The sequence below is a fragment of the Gopherus flavomarginatus genome, chromosome 1, assembly GCF_025201925.1.
Source record: "Gopherus flavomarginatus isolate rGopFla2 chromosome 1, rGopFla2.mat.asm, whole genome shotgun sequence".
Classification (NCBI taxonomy): Eukaryota; Metazoa; Chordata; order Testudines; family Testudinidae; genus Gopherus; species Gopherus flavomarginatus.
In genome coordinates this window covers 83630445-83654690 of record NC_066617.1, presented here as the reverse complement: position 1 = coordinate 83654690, position 24246 = coordinate 83630445, and the positions used below count along the sequence as shown (strand labels likewise).

The following is a 24246-nucleotide window of genomic DNA, read 5'->3' as shown; positions in this document are numbered from 1 at the left end:
ACGTATCAAAGAACAAATTATAAGCATTTCTACAAAGTTCTTTTACATACAGAAGCAGCCCTTACATGCTAGTCTTAAATCAAACAAAATGCCCTTTGGGCTCAAAGGACGTTGACATCCCAAAACAGAACCCAATGAGCCTTTTTATATCTTCTTTACAGAATAAGGCAGAGGAAGTAATCAAATAAGCCCTACATAATGTAGAAGACTAAAAGTCTGATTCTGATATTAACAGCAATAGATTCGAATGCTATCCACCTCACTAAAATACACATCCACTTTCAAGAAGCCAGGAATGACTCCCAGTTCTCTTTAGAAAATTTCTGTTTTCCTTTCTTTTGGCTAATTTTACACAATTATTTGAACATATTAATCTCAGATATCTTTATTGACAAAGGAAGTGCAATCTATAACAGTTTTGTGACCCCAGTTTAATACACAACACTTAAAAGGTTAATTCATAATTGAGTAACTTGAAACAGCAAAGCAAAACAATTCTTTCAAAAGCTTTTTGAAAGTAGTAATAGTACTAGCAGTTTGAAGTCATTTTGAGACTACAGAATCACAAACAAACCACTAAACAGGAAGAGTGTGGATCTCAGAGCCACACGTTTGGCATACAAAAGCTAAATGATCATAAGGGTTTTTGGTTAGTAATTTCTCTCTCACTATGGCAACTTAAGTGAAAAGAACCTATAATTAGGTGACAATAATCCTTTTTCACTCTCTCCCCTTTGTTTTTAAACAGCTAATACCCTAACAGGTGTAACGGCATTGGGAAAAAAAAAAAATCAAAACTTCTATTGACTTTGGGTTTCAACCAAAACACCCAACCACACTATTAATTATAATGTACTCCAAAACCACAACTCCTACATAATAAAACATGTACTGTGCATTGTAAAGAATGTTAAAAAGCACACCAAATTTTGTGTGCAGTGTGCCACAAATATACGCATCTTAAACTGTAAGTTATTTACTTTTTCCTTTCTGATAGTTTTGAAAACTAAAAAAAAAATGTAGCACAGTATCATCTGCATCCTTTGTGTCAATACAGTATCAACAATACATAAAATATAAGAACTATGTATTTAGTATTAATATTGCATATGTACTTAAACTTCATTAACCTTTCTTACAACTTAGGGTACGTCTACACTACGAGATTATTCTGATTTTACATAAACCGGTTTTGTAAAACAGATTGTATAAAGTCGAGTGCATGCGGCCACACTAAGCACATTAATTCAATGGTGTGCGTCCATGGTCCGAGGCTAGTGTCGATTTCTGGAGCGTGGCACTATGGGTAGCTATCCCGTAGCTATCCCATAGTTCCCGCAGTCTCCCCCGCCCCTTGGAATTCTGGGTTGAGAGCCCAGTGCCTGATGGGGCAAAAACAGTGTCACGGGTGGTTCTGGGTACAGCCTCACCCCTCCCTCCATGAAAGCAGCAGACAACCATTTTGCGCCTTTTTTCCTGGGTGAACTGTGCAAACGCCATAGCACAGCAAGCATGGACCCTGCTCAGATCAATATCGCAATAGTGGACGTTGTAAACACCTCGCGCATTCTCGTGCAGTCTATGCTGAACCGGGACCTGCAAAGCCAGGCGAGGAGGAGGCAGCAGCTACGGCAGCACGGCAATGAGAGTGATGAGGACATGGACACAGAATTATCTCACACCACAGGCCCCTGCGCTTTGGAGATCCTGCTGGTAATGGGGCATGTTCTAGCCATTGAACACTGATTTTGGGCCTGGGAAACAAGCACAGACTGGTGGGACCGCATAATTTTGCGGGTGTGGGATGATTCGCAGTGGCTGCAAAACTTTCGCATGCGTAAGGGCACTTTCATGGAACTTTGTGACTTGCTTTCCCCTGCCCTGAAACGCCAGAATACCAAGACGAGAGCAGCCCTCACAGTGGAAAAGCGAGTGGCAATAGCTCTCTGGAAGCTTGCAACGCCAGATAGCTACCAGTCAGTCGGGAATCAATTTGGAGTGGGAAAATCTACTGTGGGGGCTGCTGTGATGCAAGTAGCCAAAGCAATCATTAAGCTGCTCTAACGAAAGGTTGTGACTCTGGGAAATGTGCAGGTCATAGTGGATGGCTTTGCTGCAATGGGATTCCCTAACTGTGGGGGGGCGATAGATGGAACCCATATCCCTATCTTGGCACCGGCGCACCAGGGCACCCAGTACATAAACCGCAAGGGATACTTTCCAATGGTGCTGCAAGCACTGGTGGATCACAAGGGACGTTTCACCAACATCCACGTGGGATGGCCAGGAAGGGTTCATGACGCTCACGTCTTCAGAAGCACTGCTCTGTTTAAACTGCTGCAGCAAGGAAATTACTTCCCAGACCAGAAAATAACAGTTGGGAATGTTGAAATGCCTGTCGTTATCCTGGGTGACCCAGCCTACCCCTTGATGCCATGGCTCATGAAGCCATACACAGGCAGCCTGGACAGTGGTCAGGAGCTGTTCAGCTACAGGCTGAGCAAGTGCAGGATGGTGGTAGAATGTGTATTTGGCCGTTTAAAGGCACGCTGGCGCACATTACTGACTCGCTCAGACCTCAGCCAAACCAATGTCCCCTTTGTTATTGCTGCTTGCTGTGTGCTCCACAATCTCTGTGAGAGTAAGGGGGAGACCTTTATGGCGGGGTGGGAGGCTGAGGAAAATCACCTGGGCGCTGATTATGTGCAGCCAGACACCAGGGCGATTAGAAGAGCACACCACGAAGCGGTGCGCATCAGAGAAGCTTTGAAAACGAGTTTCATCACGGGCCAGGGTACGGTGTGACTGCTGTGTTTGTTTCCCCTTCATGAACATCCCCCCTTTATTGACTCCTTCCCTGTAAGCAACTCACTCTCCCCATTCGATTACAGCTTGCTTAAGGAAATAAAGTCACTATCGTTTAAAAATCATGTATTCTTTATTGAAAAGTAATTATAAAAAGAGGCAGAGAACTGACAAGGTATCCCGGGTGTGGTTTGGGAGGAGGATAGCAGGGAAGGAAAAGGCCATTAAACACATTTCAATGTAATGACAGCCTTTTGGTTGGACTGTCCACAGGGATGGAGTGGGCGGGTGCACAAAGCCTTCCCCCATGCGTTCTTGCACGTCTGGGTGAGGAAGATATGGAACATGGTGAGTGGTGAGGGTGGTTACACAGGGGCTGCAGCAGCACTCTGTGACCCCGCTGCTCTTCCTGAAGATCCACCAGACGTCGGAGGATATCAGTTTGATCACGCAGCAGCTCCAGCATTGCATCTCGCCACCACTGATCTTCCTGCCGCCACCTCTGATCTCGAGCGTCCCTCCTGTCCTCATGTTCACTGGCATCTTTCCTGTAATTTGATACCACATCCTTCCACTCATTCAGATGAGCTCTTTCATTGTTGGTTACTTTCATGATTTCTGAGAACATTTCGTCTCGCGTCTTCTTTTTCCTCCGCCTTATCTAAGATAGCCTTCGGGATGGAGTAGGGAGGCTTGAAAAATGTGCAGCTGCATGAGGGAGGGAAAAAAGGGAGAGAAGTATTTAAAAAGATACATTTTACAGAACAATGGTTATACTCTTTCACAGTGAACACTATTCACCTTACATAGCACATGTGATTTCACTACAAGGTCGCATTTTGCATCTTAATATTGAGTGCCTGTGGCTCTGGTGTTACAGATCTCACAGACGCAGGTCTGGGCATCAGAATTCAGTTTGCATGCAGCCATGGTAAGCCATTGTCTTTCGGCTTCTCCAGCCTTCATATACACAGTGCCCTCTGATGATTCTTTCCTGTTAACATGCAGCAGCAGAAGCCAACCCTGCCATCCAATTCTCTAGGATGATTGCTTTACCCCTTCTCCCACTGCATGGCTGGTATCATGGAAGATCACTGCTAATCACCCACCTTCCCCCCCCACCCCACCGCGTGGCCGGTAGCTGGGAAGATTCCTGCTAGCCAAACGCAAAAAAGCTCAGCGTTATCCTTCCTCCCCTCCCCCCGCTTGGCTACGTGCAAGGAAGGATTTCTTTTAAGCAACAGCCCAGGAGGAAAATGGCCAGCTCTGTCCCCTTAATTCAGTTCCTGAATTTCAACCAGGTTACCATGAACGATATCACTCTGCTGAGGATAACAGAGTAAGATAAAAAACAGATGTTTCTTGAATGCCAGCAATCACCGGGACCATACGCAGCTAGGCTTTGTCATGCAATGATACTCCATTACTTGCTACATGCATGGCGTGGTAAAGTGTCCTACCATGGTGGACGGAACAAAGCTGCCTTGCCCAGAAACCCTCTGCAAAGGCTTTTGGAGTACCTCCAGGAGCGCTTCATGGAGATGTCCCTGGAGGATTTCCACTCCAACCCCAGACGTTAACAAACTTTTCCAGTAACTTTACTGGCCGCGAATGCATCCCAAGCCCTCATGGCAAATCAATCATTAAAAAACGCTTGCTTTTAAACCATGTTTTATATTTACAAAGGTACACTCACCAGAGGTCGCTTCCATGGCTTCACTGTCTGGGCTAGTGGCTTGGGAGGGCTGGGAGGATAATTCCGTCTAGGTCACAAAAAGCTCCTGGCTGTTGGGGCTAACGGAGTGCTGTGTGCTCGCTGCAAGGTTATCCTGCTCTTCCTCCCCCTCCTCATCTTCCCCCTCCGCAGAATCCTCAGCCATGGTTGAGATTACAACCCGCACCTCGGAATCCATGGACAGGGGTGGGGTAGTGGTGGCGCAGCCCCCTAAAATTGCATGCAGCTCAGCGTAGAAGCGGCATGTTTTCGGACCTGACCCAGACTTTCTGTTTGCTGCTCTGGTTTTCTGGTAGGCTTGTCTGAGCTCAACTTTCACTCTGCACTGCACCGAGTCCCTGGTGTGGCCTTTTTCCATCATAGACTTGGAAATTTTTTCAAATATTTTTTTCATTTCGTCTTTTGGATCGGAGTTCTGTTAGCACTGAATCCTCCCCCCATATAGCGATCAGATCCAGTACCTCCCGTGCGGTCCATGCTGGAACTCTTTTTCAGTTCTCAGGAGACTGCATTGCTACCTGTGCTGATGAGCTCTGTGTGGTCACCTGTGCTGATCAGAGCTTCAAGCTGGCCAAACAGGAAATGAAATTCAAAAGTTCGCGTGGCTTTTCCTGTATACCTGGCCACTGCATCCGAGTTCAGATTGCTGTTCAGAACAGTCACAGTGGTGCACTGTGGATACTGCGCGGAGGCCAATACCGTCGATTTGCGGCCATGCTAACCCTAATCCGATATGGTAATACCGATTTTAGTGCTACTCCTCTCGTCGGGGAGGAGTACAGAAACCGATTTAAAGAGCCCTTTATATCGATATAAAGGACCTCGTAGTGTGGACGGGTACAGCGTTAAATTGGTTTAACACTGCTAAAATCGGTTTAAACTCGCAGTGTAGACCAGGCCTTAGATTGTATTCCTCTTAAGAGATTAAAAACCCTGCATCTCTGAATATCCACAAAACTTTACTCAGGAAAGTTTACAATAAGATAATATTTTGTCTACATTCCTTACAGAGAATAATCGTGCCACAATCAACCTACTAATTATATCACATGATTTAAAGTTCAGTTATGGAAACAAACATAATTAATGCAGAAGTAATTTCTTGAAACAGTGCTCTTAGAATAGACTAGAAAAAGAGATCCCTTTGCAGTATCAAATTATTAAGAAGAAATGCACTTGAGCAAATGAAACTCATCAATAACTTTTACCTGGTTGCACTTGTGTGGCCTGTATGAAGAATCTCAAAGCTCTTTCAAAGTTCTTTTCATTTTCTAAAGCATGACCCACATTATTCCATAGTTTGGCATTGTTCTTATTTACCTGAACATGGAAGGCATGCAGATATTAAATTTCAAGTATACATCACTTACAGTGCTTTTAACTATAATGAATATATTTAAAGAAGCAAATAATTTAGAAAGTTATATAAACTCCATAAAACTACTGTGTAACAAGAATATCAAATCACAGATTGGGAGAATTACAGCAATTAAAGTAAACTTGTTGCCCAGGATCTTTCTTTACCAAGCTCTCCCAGACTCAGTCCTTATAAAAGTCCAAAAAGGGTCCAATCTGTATTACAATTCTTAAAGGGGAATGAGCATCCAAGAGTAGACTTCCCCTAGTCACCTTTAATTCAAAGATGGCTTATTTTGGGGGTTCAAATTTTTCAAAGATTTGGTCCTCAAGAGAATAAATGCATCTGTGGGTTCATGCAAATGATCAACTACGCTATATAATACCTTCAAATGTGTGCTTACTCACAGTCAAGAAATTTTTTGCATATTAATTCCAATGTGAGATGACACACTGGTTTTAAAACATTCTCAGAAGCAATTCTTTGGGCATAAGGATTGCGATGATGCAATGTAACTTGTAAACCAATTCTCCAATATTATCATGCTCAACTGCACTTAGAATTTTGAAGAAACTGGCTAAAATGGTCTCACTGCACAGTAAGTAGTGGGGGCTATTGTCAGGCTTGCTGGAAAAACGTGTGTATTCTTTTAAGGACTAGAGAGCCAGGGAATGACTTTCTGCTGCAGCTGCACACCAGGCCTGTGTTGGGACACTGACTCATCCTCACTCCAGGTGACTGAAAGAGAGGGGGAACTATATAGATCCATGCCAGTGCAGGAAAAGCCCTCTTTTTCCTGGACCAGGCAGAGCAGTGCCCACTCTCGCTCCAATGGAAGTGGTGAAATATTGAGGTTTGTCAGAATCCACTGAGGGCACTGCACTAGTTGCTACTTTCTTTGGGGGTTGGGAAGAATTTTTCCCTCACTGCCAGACTGGCCAAGGAGAACTGTTTTTTATATTTCCACCTTCCCCACAGCAGATTCAGGGGTGCTTAGTTGGAGTAAACGTGAAATGAGAGTTAGGCTATAACATTGCAACCACTTATGTAAATGTGGGGTGGATGTCCAGTACAGGTACTCCATATGGAATGGATAGTGATCAGAAAAAATGGACTGGCAAAGGATTTAAACAAGGTAATCTTTAAAGGAGAAGAAGAGGGGGTGGGGGTGTTGTGGCACCTCATTTGAGGTGGGGGATGGCAAGGTTCCAACAGCAGGTTGGCTGGAGACCAGGTTGGGTAAGGTGGGGGAGGGGGTTGATGGAACTCTACCAGGTATATCTACTGAAACAATTATGGAAAGAACTGAACATTTTTATCTGCTGGGTACTCCCAGACATTTAAGAATAAAATTGTGGCTTAATTAAAACGACATCTAGCATCTCCTGTCCTTCTTCCAGTGCAGCCAATGATCCATTATCCACTTGCCCTACGCCACTTTGAAACATTGCACCATACCTTTAAAGCTGACATAAATAAGGTGTATTCTGATTCCCAATCCCAGTTTCTGTGCAGTGTTTTTAAGGCATGAGTGAATAGCACTACAGACAGACAAATCCAGGACAGCTTTCTCAGCACACTGTTAAACAAACAAGCAAAAAAATAAAACCAGAGCTGTAAAAATACTGACCATTACACAATTTCAATATTATGCTAAGGGGGATATTTTACCTCCTTTCAGAGAACTGATATAATTGTCATTGGTACTCATTGGTGAGTTAAAGCAAGAAGAACAACATTTTGCAATTGCTATTGTAATTTATTCCAACTGAAGACTAGTAGCTAATTTAAACTCTGAACTTTGAGGAAAAGAATATTAAGCCTCAAACTTTTATTTACGGTATCAATTGTAATGTCACAATGTCCACTTGATAAATAAGTTTATTACAATAATCCACAACAATTTTCTACAACTGAAGTAAAAATGCAGGAGGTCCTTACATATGACAAACTCTCAAAAGTCGAATTCAAAATTAAGGCAATGAATGGGATCCTGAAGTCAAATGAAAAAGTTATTTAAGTATTTTTAAAAAGTAGATATTGAGAACATGTACTAGGTCATCTATTCCATCATCTTAGTCTAATACAGGACCATCCTATACAAGTTTTTAATGCACAGTTTCTCTTTTACATAGTTTGGACGTCATTTTAGTGGAGAGGTTGTCTTCTGGACCAACTTGTCTATTCACAATTCACAGTCTGTGGCACATAACAGTGGAAACTACAATTTCTTAAATGGAAGAAAGTTTTAATGCATCTTTAGCTCTTTTTAATCAGTTTTAGAAACTGAAAATAATGGAAAATCCTAATCCAACCCACTGGGAAAAAACTAGTAAGGACACAGTAACCTTCTGGTAAATACATTTCTATTGTTTGGGTTTAAGAAAGCTTTAAAATGCTTATCTTATGCAACCTTGTCAATGTAAACAACTTGTAGCAGCTCATTGTTGTCAGTTTTCTTATACTGTATGTTCTATAATAATTGTTTCCAACATGCTGTATTTTTGGAATAAGAATCAGGGACTGCTGCTTCTCTAGGGGGCATGATGAAAACAAAAGGCTTTTTTATAGTACAGTAGCATTTAAAATATTTTAGATATTGTGCAGACCTATGAAGAAGACAGGCCAGAAAAACTATGGTGATTGGCACATGCCTTATTATTCTATTTATATATCAATCATTGCCTCTTTACCCAGACATCATTAGTTCTCTTTTCAAAAAGATACACGTTATTCCCACACCTTCCTGAGACAATGGACCCTCTCTCTTTACGTAAGACCCTCTAGGTGCCTGTGTGAATGGTTCTGGGAGGCCATGGGAGCGCTGAGACCTTCCTATGCACATAGTGAGCAGGGATCAGATAGCAGGTATCAGACAGTGGGAAGTCTTATGTCCATTTATAGGGCATTTGCTCTCATGTCACTGTAGTGCTAGGGCTGTGAAAGTGTGACTGGAAGTTTGTGCAATGTCTATGGGGTGACCCTGCACAGCAAAGCTGCCACTGTCCATCCTTTGCTCTGCATCTCAAAACTAAATCAGTAATCAACATTTTAAAATATACAGCAAACTGAAATATATTTTATATGATTATATAAACTATGCAGTTAAATATACACAGGTGATAGTATTCGTCCTTTAAATAAAGTATAAGTCAAGTTTGAACATATTCTCCTTAGAACCAATTCTTAATTTATATTTCTTTGTGCTTAATCTTTAGAAAGTGTACAGCTATGCTAAGGAAAATAATATTAAACATTTGTGTTTCTTTGATATAAAAACAGATGGGACTAATTATTAGGCTTAGAAAGGCTAGGTCTACTTAGCAGCAACATTAGCATGTAACCTGAAATAAAGAATATTGCACTGCAATAGAAAATATTTGGTTTCAAAGAAATTTTTTTTATAATTTTTTTATTAAAGAAAAGACATTTATTGACACTAACACCTTCTGAAAAAAGGTAAATCACAGAGAATATAAAACTCATGAAGAAATGCTCAGTAGTGAACCATACACTCAGTTGACAGCACCACTCACGTTACAGGATGAAAGACTATCTGCACTGTAAATTATCCCTAGGAATAGGTTTTCAAAGTAGCCATTCCTCTATAACCTGAAAGACACCTCCCAATTTGCCCTTCACCAATACATTATAGAAACTTAAACAAGTCAAATCCTTCATGCTTACAATTTGTGGATCAGGAGAAAGAGGGAGGCAAGGACTACCTTCCTTTCTTAACATTTGATTTCATTTCCAAATTCAATCTCAAAACAAATTTTAACCCAATTATTCTACACCTAAACAACTGTAAAATATCTTTACAATTCGGATGTGGCAAGGCACTAAGAATTAAAAAACATTAAAAGCTAATAAAGCGCTCAAGATAAAAGATAGCGAATTAATCAGGGAAACAGAAAAGAAACCCAAATATTCCTCTGCGAAGGTGATGGCAGAATTCAAAGATTGTTTCATAATATTTGAACCAGAAATAAAGTGATGCAATGGGATTAAGTACATTAGCCTTTCACCTTTGCATATGTGCAGTGCAGACACTTTAAAAGCAAGACACTATCACAAGGCAGAACAACATTTTGAAAGCACCTGTGATAATGGCATGGGATCTACGTTCATCCTACACATATACCAACAAAAGTAGCTTCTTTTACCTCTAAGTTTTAGTTCAAGAAGTATATTTAATACAAAAGTAATTTTAAAATTACAAACAGTCCCTTAATCTGAGACACAATTTTCAAGATGTCATTGGTTCCTCTGACTGGTGATAATTTTTTTTTTTAACAGAAACAAGGCAGATTTCAACATAAGCAAATGAGTAAATATGCTCCTCCCTATTCAAAATTTGCTTTTTTTCCATTGTGATAAATCAAAAGACCCATTACCACCTAAAAATAGCAGAAAGGTGGAATTTCACGGCTCTCTCACTGCAAGAATCTACAAGAGCCAAATAAACACATTTTAAAGCAATGACACTGTAAGTCCAAATAACATTTTGGATACAAGTGAAAATTACTGCACCACACCTTAAGCATGGAGGGCAGGGGGTGCATTGTCTGACTTGTTGGGGAAAAAGGGTATACGTTTTTAAGGGCAGAGGCAAGGATATTGCTGTAGCTGCAGAGCATATCAGTGTAAGGATGCTAACTTGCCCTTCTCCCCCGGTGACCAGAAGATGGGGGAAGAGTACATAGGTACGAGCCAGGTGTGGGAAGCCCTCTTATCTGGAACAAGCGGAGCAGCACCTACCCTTGAAAGTGGTGAAATACTAGGTTTGGTCAGTATCCGCTGTGGGCTCTGTGGTAGATGCTGCTTTCGCAAGGGGCTGTGAAGGAATTTCCCCGTCACTGCCAGATTAACCAAGGCAGAGTGGGGTTTTTTCCACGTTCCCCACAGTGGGTTCCAGGGAGAAAGGGGGAGCTTATTTGGGGTGAGCAAGGAAGAGATGTTAGTCTATGAGGTTGCAACTCAATTCTATGGGGTGTCTGTCCAGTGCAGGTACTTCATAGGCAAAGGATACAGTGCTCAGATAGTTTGATAAAGAATTTAAAGATGTTTGTTAAAAGGATGGAAATACAGAGGGTTTGGGCTCCTATAACTGGTATAGCACAGAGCCAATCCCCCCCATTATAGCCTCACCTTAACCCTCATTTGAGGGAATAGGGGAATGGGAGGGTCGCAGCAGCAGGTTGGCTGGGGACCAGGATGGAAAAGGTGGGGGGACTGATGGTAGCCGCCCAGTAAATATTTAAATGGTCATGGAATTACCTACACTATACACTGTTATCTGCCAGGTACTCCCAGACAGTTAATAATGAAGTTGTGGCCTAATTAAACCACTCCTGTCCTTTTTCCAGGATAGCCTGACAATATGTTTGAGGACCTCTTCTCAAGTCCCTTGTGGACATTTGTTAACATCACAAAACTGCCATATAATTCATCTTGACTGGCAGTCCTTGTTCAAGAGGCAACCTGGACTGCAATAACAGATATAACATACAAAGATAGAAACACACCTGGTTAGAGCTCTTTAGAAGCAGCTTGCAGAGCCACTATCTACCTTTATTTTATAATGAATAAATAGATAAATACGTAGTAATACTTAACATTTATATAGCACTTCCATCAGACAATCTCAAAGCATTTTACAGATATTAATTAATTGTACCTGGTTTCTGTCCACTATCTGTATTCATAGAATGACACCCCCCACCGCCCCCCCCCAAAAAAACCCCTAATTTTGACCTACCTTTTGTTTGATAGTCTTTTCCACCCATGTGCTATTAGAATGCAGAATCCCATGCTAGGGACGTACAACACTCGTTCTGCTACTACAAACCCAACAGGAAAAAAGAGGTTTGATGCAGGAATGAATGGCAACACTATTAAACAGAGTGCCTAGAAAACAAAAGCAAACACGAACTAGTAATCAAAACTAGAGTTACAAATTGTGCCTGCCACCTGAATAGAAAAATAATAAAATTAAATTAAATTAAACAATACTTATGAAGATTAGAAGACTAAAATTCACTTAACAAATATCACGTGTAATTTCTCTGTTACACTAAGAATGGACCTTTTTCACATGGGAGGTAATTTTTAGTCTACAAAGAGAAAGAACCCATTTCTGCTTAGTAACTATGAAGCTTTACCAATTAACTTATTTGGTTGCCTTCAAGTTGGAAGTGGGGAAAAAGATCCATCTGCTAACATCTATTTAAAACAACGGTTCTTACACTGCATGAAAGACAATAGGAAATAAGACAAATAACCCCAAACAGCAGGACCAACTTTATACCATTATTTTAAAGAATTTCCCACTGATTTCAATGAGGAATTCTGCATACAAAAAGTGACGAGATGGTCCTATGTTCTAAATCACCACGTTTCAGTAATGAGAAAGGCAGAATTTTCAACATTATGGCTTTTACAACTATTCTTTTTTGCCCCATTTCCATGTATATTACTTGTGTGCTGTTAAACTTGTGGATTAGTATATGACATATGAACATCAGAACCATAACTGAATTTCCTAATTTGCCTTGAACTTATCAATGGTTTGAAATAAGATTTAATATTATCTTTCTTATACATTACACAAAACTCTGAATTGTATAATGTAACAGCTCTATCAGAGAAGTTCTAAAATCCAGTTGCATTGGTTATTGAACGATAATGTAGCCCTTTGAATTCATCCCAGAGCTTTTGTCATATTTAAAGGAAAAGAATGAAACTCTTCCCATGACACTTTAATGGTACTTTTAAACTTGATTTATTTAGACCCAGTTATGTTTGGATTCATATTCCTAAACATGTGACTAGCTGAATTTCTATTATCAATAAGTACTGTATGTGAAATAATTATTGTGAACATTCTTGTTCATTTTAAAATATTTCCCTCACAACTCTTACCTACATGTTCACTCCAAAACAGTACAAAATATATGTGTTTGTTTTAAAAATACATTTATTCAAGTATATTTAAGAAGACATTTGACATTCAGATAAAAAAGGACAAGTTTTGGAAATTGCAATTTAATTTAAAAGCATTTTAACCAATTTACACCTTTTACAATTACACATGGAGTGAATGCACGCCAAATATCTCCATAAAGTCAAAATAGTGCATGTTTGTTCCATAAAAATGGTTTTGTTATTGAAACTACGACCAATTGCATTTGTATTTGCTACAGCTCACAATTATATAGTGGACGTGAAAACAGAAACTGGCCATGTCATCATTTAGACTATCAAGGAGTTTAGATAAGCCTGCACATAGTCCTGAGCCATCCTGAGGCTGTTTCTACACTAAATTTTTTTGTCAATTTCTCCCACTGCATAGTGGTAGCTCTACAAATGGAACACAAGTGCAGATTGGCTGCTGCTATTTTTGCCATTGAATCATACTACTCCCAGAGAAGTGACCGTATAAAAAGCCCTCAACCAAGCTACACTAGCACTTCCTGCATTGCTAATACTGGTGGAGCTACTTTGTAACTTATCAGAAAGCTCAAGTAGACAAGGCCTAAATTAACTTTACGTTGATTACACTATTAGGAACACTCAAGAGCTAAATCCATGAAATGATTTCATGAAGGCACTGAAAAAAATGATTTAACTGAATTTGCTTACATTTCGCATTTTTCTTGGGGCTTTTTGGATGAATAAATCTCTCAAGTGAAGCCAACTGGCTGGAAATCTTCAAGAATCTACTTATGTGACAGTTCAGTAAATTTACAAGCCCATGTTGAAAAAGAAAGGTATTTTATAAACCTGACCAAATATTAATACTGACATTTGCAGTAAGTTTTAATAAACATAGCTTCATATAGGAATTAAGTTATGCTACCATAGATATATTTTAACTCTCATACTGTAATAGATGCATCTTTAGCAAACAGCCATATAACCTGAATTTCCCTTTCATGCTATAAATTAAACTTTGCCATATTTATGGCCACTTAACCACTAGCAGCTAGTAATTTTATTGAAATAACCTAGATCTGAACTTAAAAAATTGTTTTGCTCTAAAATCATACTTCCTAATATTAAGCCTAACTGACTTTTCATGTTCATTTTTGTAATCTGCTGAAAAACTTTCAGAAGGATAAAATAAATATATATGTAAAGCACTGGGGATGTAATCCAATTTATTTGGAAAAAGGCACTTGTGTGTAGAGTTTAATAAGAGATACATAACGTTATTAATAGACTCATCTTTGCAAGTCTACTATGGCACAGTCCCAGTCCCTTTTTCAATTAATTCCCTTACTAGAAGGGTGAACCAACTCTCCAAAGATGTGGTAGTAGGAAAGAATGTCAGATATTACTACTCATTGGGAACTCAGAGAAGAAAGTGGACAATTTCCTTTAAAAAAGGTGTGTACTCTTTTTCGAAGTTAGTTTAGGTACCAATTCATAGTCACGGGCAATGTGAAGTTGGGAACCATTGCTTTAGTGGCGCTGGACACAAGAACTGTCACTGGTCCCCTATATCACAGTGACTTTTTGGTAATGGCCCAGGATGGAATTGTGTAGTCTTTATATTAAAAAAGGGTCTAGGGCAGAGGTGGGCAAACTATGGCCCGTGGGCCACATCTAGCCCACAGGACCGTCCTGCCCAGCCCCTGAGCTCCTGGTCCAGGAGGCTCGCCCTCAGCACTTCCCCTGCTGTTCCTCCTCCCCTGCAGCCTCAGCTCACTGTGCCACCGATGCAATACTCTGGGTGGTGAGCTTCCAGAGCAGTGCAGCTGCAGATCCCGGCCTGACCCGGTGCTCTGTGCTGCAAGGTGTGTGGCTGGCTCCAACTGGGCGGCGTGGCTGCAGTGACACCAGCCACTGGTGCTCCAAGCAGTGCGGTAAGGGTTTCCAAGGGGGATTGGATAGAGGGCAGGTGAGTTCAGGGTGGTGGTCAGGGGTTTGGATAGGGGTCGGGGTGGGAAACAGGGTTTGAATGGGGGCAGAGGTCCTGGGGAGGGCAGTCAGGAAAGAAGGGAGGTTGGATGGGGTGGCAGGGGGCAGCGGTGGTTGGATGGGGCAGGGGTTCCGGGGGGCAGTCAGGAATGAAAGGAGGGGTTGGATGGGGCGGCGAGCAGTCAGGGGCGGGGGTTCTGGGGCAGTCAGGGGACAGGGAGAAGGGGTGGTTGGATGGGGCAGGGGTCCCTGGAGGGCACTCAGGAAGAAGGGGAGGGTTGGATGGGGTGGCACAGGGCAGTCAGGGGCCAGTGAGCAGGGAAGGTGGATGGGGCAGGAGTCCCAGGGGGGAAGTCAGGAAGAACGGGGGGTTGGATGAGCCAGGAGTCCAGGGGGGCCATCAGGAGGCCAGAAGGGGAGGATGCGTGGATGGGGGAGGCTAGGCCACCCCCCCGCCCCACCCAATTTCCAAAACCTGATGCAGTCCTCAGGCCAAAAAGTTTGCCTGCCCCTGGTCTAGGGCAAAAATGATGCTCAGAGTTAACATGGTCAGAAATTACTACAAGAACAGCACTAACAAGCAGAACAAGGCAAGAATACGATATCTCATTGATATTAAGAGCTATTTAAATGCCTCAACAGTTCACCAATTGTGTTCAATAGCAGTATAAGTTGAACTATGTTCAGTTTTCTTTTTGTAATATTTGGGATCAGTTTAAGGATATCTTTCATACTAAGTTAATAAAAAGCTATGTAACCAACTTTACTTCATGTTTTCTATAGTATATCAATTAATCTGTATAAGGCAGCCAGAATTGGATGTACATACTGCTGCACCATCTATAATTGCTGTCAGGAACTTCAGAAAGAAGGATTCTGAATGACAGTCTCCTACCTAAAGTCAACAGCTTGAGTTACTAGTTAAAGGTCAAAAGGAAATTTGGAACAAAAACGACCAAAATGACTTGAAAGGTGCTAAGCTTTATTACAGAGATCATAACACCCAGTTGTACATACTGACATGGACTCTGGAGACTTATTTTCAAGAACAGGATTTTCAGACTGCTTATATCAAGCAAAAATGGCAGCTTTCTTTTAAGATGTTGTTCTATTCTGAAAAGGGTCTGTAAAATGGCATTGTGGGATTCCACATTTAATATGGTACATATAAAATGAGCACAGTTAATGCCTTTTTATAATTCGCCACCCAACTGGCAGACTGGCAACTCCACCTGGGATCCAAGTGATGAGGTGGGTTCTTTTCTTCTCATGCACCATCTGTAGACCAAAACGTGCCCTCAGTGCCAGCTGCAATGGGCTTGCTCAAGTGTAACTCATTGAATGTTAGTAAAGAATTCTCAACAGGATTTTCAAAGGAGCCTAAAGGAGGTAGGCACCCAAATTTCAGTGGGATCTGGCCACTTAATTCCTTTAGGTTCCTCTGTTGGTGATGCACAAGGAGGAAAAAAATCTAGCTTGCTCTCTCAACTGTTGTAGTTCTGAAGTGCTGACAAGAGTAACAGCAGTAAACTTATTTTTGTCACTAAACCAAATGGATATGAGTGAACCCACATGGAGCTAATTCACTAAGTAATCAGGTGTCACATTCGCAGGGACTTATCATGGAGCAGAACTGCACTTCAAAATGATCAATCTAATACCAAGTTGTGGGATGAAGAAAAAATTGTTGCTTAACCATATACTGTAACCTGTTTTTCCAGTCCATATCAAGTACATAGGGAAAGTATATTAAAATCAGATATAATCATTTAATTAAAATCTGTTAGTAGATACAGCAGTGATGAACACATGGAAACACCTAAGATGAATATATTAGCATGAGCTTTTCAGAGCACAGAGTGCCACCTTAACTACGGCTCTCTTTGGTTACTGAGAGATGTAACCAAACTAAAAGGTGGGAAAAAAAATTATGTCAAAAAACTAATTCACCTAATTCAATGGAAGTTGCCACAGCCATTCACTTACTATTACAAAGTAGTCATCTTAGAAAATATAACACTAAATCATAAATTAAAAATATCTGGCATCAGAATAGCTTGAATTACAGATTATAAATACTTTGGTTTAATTATGAGACCAAAACAGATAAAGTCAACAGAAACTCAGCTAAAATTGAGTCAGTCAGTACGGTTTTCTGGCAGTTTTCAGTACCAGTAGCTGTGATGGCATTTTCTGTCTTGATTTAGTGAACAATAATATCTGCAATTAAATAATTACTGTACTATTTGCAGTTAGGTCTGATGGCTTAACTACTTATTCTACACCAAAGCATGCAGTATACCCAATTAGAAAGTGGCTTTGGGATCCTATTTTAACTCCCTATCTTGTGGATAGTAGATTAGCAAGCACTATATAAGCAAGCAACGTGTTGTAAAAATGCAGAGGTAAAAAAATTAGTTCAAAATAAAGAGGAACATAAAAAGTCATATAAAAATTTTCTTTAGATAATAGATGGGGCCCCATTGTTGACAATGAAGACACAGTCTACACTTACATTTTACCAGAACAAATATGTGAGTCAAAAGGCAGGATTTTTTCCAGATACACTTACGCTGGTAAACACCAAGTGTGGGCACAGTTCTACAGGTATAAGATACTATACAGCTTATTTTCCATTGTGGAATCAGATTGAGCTATATAGGTATAAACACTTTTACACCAGTATAAAACTGTGTTCTACACTGGTGTGCAAGTTAAAGAGGGTGTCTGCCATTTTAACTATGCTGGATAAATTAAAGCAACAAAACTTTTAACTGAAGAAAACACCTTATATCGATTAGCTAAGAACAAGGCACACTTGGAAGTCATTGAGTCTTTATTTCAAAACGATCCAATTAGTGAAAAGGCTTTTGGTGGGTTACTTTAGAAAAAGATTTCTAAATCACAATTAAGATATCTAGACAGCAGCTGTCTTATACCTTTATTAGGCAGCATTTATAGCTTACCTAGCTCATTTAGATAATAAGCTTAACTAATTTATTTAAATAAGCGCTTTCTCACACATTTGCTCTACCAGATGGGTGAAATCTTTTTCCACCTACAGTATTAGCTATGATACAGATGCATAAGTATACTGTAGATTTTTATACATCAGTACAAAGTAGATGTACATTGCAATTGGTCTCACTGGATAAAGATTGGGATTGCCCATTTTACTTAATGACTTGTGTGATTTTTCTTAACAGGTAAACATCTAGGAGGAAAAGAAAGTTGCATGGTAGCAGCTATTTTGATCAAAGTTTGAAAATGGAATATTCTAGAAGACACATAAGTCAATGTTTCTTCAGGTTAGCCGGACCACCTACATCCAGCCTACAAGTTCACTGTACTAGTATCCATAAAGACAACAGATTAGAAGCAGTTTTCTGACCTACAGTATTGTTTACATCAGGGGTAGGCAACCTATGGCACGCGTGCCGAAGGCGGTATGCGAGCTGATTTTCAGTGGCACTCACACTGCCCAGGTCCTGGTCATCGGTTTAGGGGGCTCTGAATTTTAATTTAATTTTAAATGAAGCTTCTTAAACATTTGAAAAACTATTTACTTTACACACAACAGTTTGTTTATATATACACTATAGACTTATAGAAAGAGACCTTCTAAAAATGTTAACATGTATTACTGGCAAGCAAAACCTTAAATCGGAGTGAATAAATGAAGACTCAGCACACCACTTCTGAAAGTGCCAACCCTTGGTTTACATGTTACAGTATTTGAGGGATAATTGTATCTAATATATAGTAATGCATCCCCATTTTCTGGTAAACTGGGCTCCAGGCACTTTGACACTGATTCTCTGGCATGAAATCTAACAGTTAAAAGGATTAAAAAACATGTGTATGTAGCTGTGATACATGCGGAGACTTGCAGTGAACATTCTATTATAAAAAGAGATGTTTCAATCAGTGAAGCAGACATTTTAAACACTAGAAATAAAAAGGCCTCTTTAAAATAAGCTAGCACTATTTAACTGACTATTTGTGGTGAAAATTCTATTAATCCTTATTTTCTCTGGAACTATGGAGTCTCAGTGTTCAAGATTCCTTACCAGGGAAAGCCTTTTATTTCTTAAAAATGATGATGAAATTGATGTAAGGAACAGCTAAGTGAACCTATACTTTCAGAATAGGCTACTTCACTGTAACTAAAGACTAAAAACATGCATTATTCCTACCATCAATACAGTCTTGGAGGAATCCCCAGGGTATCGGAGACTGAAGACAATCAAAGATCCCAGAAAGCAAAAAAATGTAATGGTGGCAATATTTCTTATATCTAGGAAAGACTCCACAAGTGGAATAGTTCCCATTGTCCAATCACAGCATAGCTCTGAGGGATTTAGAAGAAGCCAAGCATTTACAGGGAGGAGGTAGTTGAAAGTCAGCTGCCTTGCAGGAGATGGACTTACAGCAGCTGGGTTATCAAACCTAAGCAGGAAGAGAAGAAAAAGAAAAGGACCTTTTAGTTGAAAAAAAGTTACAGCTTAAACCTCGGACTGCAATGCAGTCACTTTGCACAACACCACTGCCAGATGCTGGACCTAAAACATCTCTTATGTGGGGGACTCCTGCAGCAGGATCAAGATGGATTAGGAACTACCAAGCCATCTTATCTTTGTTGCATTTATAATGTGCATGGCTATGGAAAGGTGAATTGGCTGGGGCTTCCGTAAACACTTGCCATATCAGCTCCTGAGGACCATTGGCAGATGGCATAAGTTAGAGCAACCTCAGGCCTGCTCTAAGTTTCTTCAGAGGGCTGAGATGCTACACAACCAGCTTAGCACGGAGGGTGTACAGAGACTACTTTTAAAACCCTTGTTGTGAACAGTCTTTGGCCATAATTAAGTATTCAGACCTAATTTCCAAGGGAAAATGCTAGTATACTACATTTACATATCACTCACAAGAATGACACAAAATTCCAAATTTATGAATAGTAACAGCAATGAAATTAATAGTAAAGGGTATGTGTCTTCTAAAGTCTGGCCACAATAAAGAACCAGTATCTTGAAGAATGGCATCTATATAATGAGTGACAAGTATCTCAGGTTTCACTAAACAGCATTATTTTCATTATTTTGTTTTGACTGCAACAGTACATGTAGTTTTGAACTGTTTCTTTTCAAACTGAAATATTAGTACATTGACTAACACATTTACAAGAGAAAAACTCAAGTTTGCAGTCTAAATACAGGCAAATTAGTATGAAATAAGAAAGTGGAGGCTAATATGTTTGAAGTAGTGATAGCTGCTGATAAATATGTACTTACACAATATTATAAACCTAGACTAAAACACAACCAGCTAACAGTGCTTCAAATGTGTTAGCTTGCATCCTAATGGGGCTTTTCAGTCACCATATGCTAATGCACCCATTTTTTCCATCAAGATGGGACTAATGTGTTTAATATTGAACATGCGAACAATCCCACTGAGGTTAAAATTAAGCATGTGGGCTAAGCACTTGGAGGATCAGGTCTGATATACAAAGATGCAGCCTAAACAGTGAAAATTAGCTTTTAAATATTTTTAATCATTTAATTTATTCAGATTACTCCATATTGAGTTCTCAAATGAAACCACAGCTTCTATTACCTTATTCTTTTAATAAATGCATTACTAAATATAGTTTATCATCTAAACATGAAATAATTTCTTTGTCTAGCTATTTCAGATGATACAGGAGGCTTTATACATTCCAAATACTGATGCTTGATAAATCAGACATGCATCTGGAGAGTGGTATTAGAAGTGAAGGACTGCAGTTTTACTTACTGTAAACACTAAATTATTTGTGTGTGATGTTTATTAGATACACATTGCTACTATATATAGTGAAAATGCTTCATTAATGAAGGCTTTCACCTTCTGCCTACTAGTCTGAATACACCAGTGATCAAATGTTCTTACCATTCAATGAGTGCTCACTGGCCACTGCTATTTAACTGGTGCTCAACAACTGTAGTTATTGCTGTAACATAATAGGTGATTTATCACAGATAAATATAAGACTGTATGAGAATTCCAAGTTAATATTAAAATAAGTTAAATCTAAATACTACCTAAAGTATTTTGTAGCCATTTTTAATTGTGACTTAATGAGGTCAGTTTGATTTATTACTATCTTTTAAAATAATAAAACAAAAAACTTTCCCATTGAATTAAATTTTTGTTTTTTACCTGGTAAACACTGGAAGCTGAGACTGAATGACCTGGACTCTGACTACAACAAGGAGCAGTGTACTGAACATCAGAACAATAAGCTTTAATAGCGTTTGGAGCATAGAATAAGGAATACTCCATTTCCCTCGGAGAATCTGCATGGCAGCATCCAACAGCATAGGCAAAGTATACTAGAAAACAGAACATGATGTATGTTACCAGACAGTGCAGTCATATTTAATCACATTCACTATACTTTACCAATATGAACTTTATTCTAGGGAGACTGTCAGTGCCGCTAAAGTTAAGGTTTAGGCTTGGACCAGTAACTAACAACTTTTGAAAGCTTTAATATTTTTAACAAAAGCATCCAAGTGTTTTTCACATGGTTTGTCTCTACTCAAAGTAACCTTTTTTTATTTTAAATAAATGAGAGGAAAAATATTTCACCTGTTTTTGTATACAAAAATGTGTGAGAGTGAAGGGGGAGAAACACTTTCCCCTCATTATGAAAAAATTCTTGCAAAGCCAAACAGCTTGTAATATTACACAGAAGTAGGCCTCACTGAGGCTAACAACTAACTAATGAAGATGTATGGAACATTCCACAGGTGTCTAGTCAGTTTCAGATTATGAAGTTAAAAAACAACACACAGTAGTTTTTTTTTGTCAAGACAGCAAAGCTTTTAAGTTCTAAAGGAATGAAATTCCTTTTTGTTTTCTCTTTAAAAAAAAATCAATCCCCAAAGTCAAAAAAAATACCAAAAGTTAAGGTATCATGCATATAGACAGTCATATTACATGATGACACCATTCTCAAACAGAACTTTTATGACAATTTTAGATACATTTTTTTTGTTCTTTTACATTAACACTATTTTCACTGTCATAACAGCCCCATACATTTTTGTTGACAAACTTTTTCAATAAGGAGTTTTCTTCTCTTTATGAAATTTATTCATTTTACCAGCAGCTATGCACTATGAGTATACATTTTCTTTTCAAAGAGCAGCTAGCTTTCTTTCGGTGCAATTCAAGGGCTTAGGCAATTAACTATAAAACCTAGCAATGAATTCAGATGGCCCACATATGTCAACAAATTCTCACTAATACATTGTTGCATAAACAGATATAAAGTAAACTCTGTATATTGTATATTTTTCATATAAACTTCAATGAATTCAGGCATAAAACAGTATGCTCCAAGATGTTTCATCAAGGTATAAGATTTTAGAAAAAAAATCAGTATATTCTATTTTATTATTTAAAAAATAATATGGATTATAACTAGACTATTGTAATGTGTATATGCAAGTGGATAGAATTAAGGCTGTGTGAGCATTCCCTTGCTTTGAGTGTAAGATTTTTGTATTGGGTTTCAATAAAAACTTTTATAGACTGAAAAAATATACTGCTTCCTTAAGGGACAGTCGTGGATAGCTTGCTATATAATTAAGAAGGCCCTGCCCCTACATCTAGGCTGTTTATACAGGAACAGAAAATTGAATAGGACAAAGGGCAGTAGAAGCCAGGCCGAGCTTAGTTTCTCTTTCACGATCTAGGATGGGGTGGGCAAACTACTGCCTGGGGGCCACAATCAGAACTTCAGACGTTTTCGGAGCAGGGTCCGGGGCTTGCCCTGCTCCATGTGTGTTGTGGCTTCGCATGGCTCCCCAAAGCAGAGGCATGTCCCTGCTCCGGCTCCTATGCATGGGGCAGCTGGGAACCGTGGCCAATGGGAGCTGCAGGGGCAGCAGTTTTGGATGGGGCAGCATGCAGAGCTTCCTGGCCTTGCCTCTGCGTAGGAACCAGAGGGGGGACATGCCGCTGCTTCTGGGAGCTGCTTGAGGTAAGCACCACCTGGAGCCTGCACCCGACCCCCTCCCTACACCCCAACCATGATCCCCCTCCCACCCTCTGAACCCCTTGGTCCCAGCACAGTGCACCCTCCTGCACCCTCTACCCCTCAGTCCCGCCAGAGCCTGTGATCCCCAGCCGGAGCCCTCACCCCCTCCCACATTCCAAACCCCAATTTTGCAAGCATTCATGGTGCACTATACAATTTCCACACCCAGATGTGGCCCATGGGCCAAAAAGTTTGCCCACCCCTGATCTAGGAGATCAGCCTAACCAAACTCAGAGTCTTTGTTTTGTGGACTTTTATATAGGGAGCTAGCTCTGAACCAGGGCCCTGAGGTGAAGACCTTATGAATTGTGTATTGTAATTGCTTCTGTCCTCAAACCTTATTAAAAGGGGACATGCTGTTTTGTTATGATGTTGGCTTCTCCTGGCTCTGGGCTGTTAGAGTGAATCTATTGCTGTCCCAACTGGGGAAATTAAGGTGGAGCACATCTGCAGTGCCACACTGCGCTCCAATAGGGCATATGAGGATCACCCATGACTTTGTAATGACAAAATAATGAAAATACAGTAGATTCTGCTTATTAGCAACCCCTTGGTTCCCAGCAAATTGTTGCAATTATCTAGCAGTTACCCATAAGTGAACGCAGGTGTGTGAAGATCTGTAGTAATGAAGCACTGTGAGGTGCCTTTCATGGCTGCAGCCCCGCAAACCGGTCTGGGGGCAAGGCAGCAGCATGACAGCGGTCTGCAGCCTAGCACTTTCCACAAGGAGGGGAGGCTATGGGCCAGCCAGTGCAGGACAGCAGTGGGGAGAGGTACTGTTGAGCTTTGAGCCCCAAGTGCCCTGTGAAAAGCCCTGGCATCCAGGCTGCAGACCCACCCTCCCTGCAACCATCTTGTCCACTGCCTCCTCACCCAGTCCGCAACCCCAGGATTCTGGCAGGGTTTCTGCTTTGGGCAGGGAATGTGGGTGCCACAGCCCATTGCCTCCTGTGTGATCCCTGTGCGCAAGAAAGTTTGCAGGGCTGCAGCCAAGGAAAGAAGTGCTAGGAAGTGTGTTCCCTGGCTGCACCCCAACAAACCTGCCGGCAGGCAGGGCTTTCTTTCAAAAAGAGTTTTCAAAAAGCATGCCATTGCCAATATCTGAATCTCATTAACCTATATTAACATTAACGTCAATGGCATCGGATGGGTTCCTGGAAAAATGCTGTTAAAGAAGTTGTTAAAAATCAGGCTTGCTATTAAGTGGCATCCACTGTATAAAGAAATACTACTGGATTAGTATAGAAATTCTAGACCAAAATTTCTAAGGTAGGAACAAGTCAAGACACATGCATAAACTGCATATACAAAACACATATGCAAAATTTTGCA

At 40.3% G+C, this 24246-nt stretch overlaps 1 protein-coding gene across 2 annotated transcripts in view; it reads right to left on the bottom strand.

The window, feature by feature from the left end:
- TMTC3 (transmembrane O-mannosyltransferase targeting cadherins 3) overlaps positions 1–24246 on the bottom strand; it is a 51488-nt gene that overhangs the window by 7627 nt on the left and 19615 nt on the right. For both annotated transcript variants that reach the window (XM_050934728.1, XM_050934737.1), the window contains 5 exons: positions 21027–21199; positions 19019–19271; positions 11659–11807; positions 7356–7476; positions 5749–5860 (listed from right to left, as the gene is read on the bottom strand). In XM_050934728.1, the coding sequence (XP_050790685.1) occupies positions 5749–5860; positions 7356–7476; positions 11659–11807; positions 19019–19271; positions 21027–21199 (808 nt within the window). The remainder of the gene's footprint in view (positions 1–5748; positions 5861–7355; positions 7477–11658; positions 11808–19018; positions 19272–21026; positions 21200–24246) is intronic.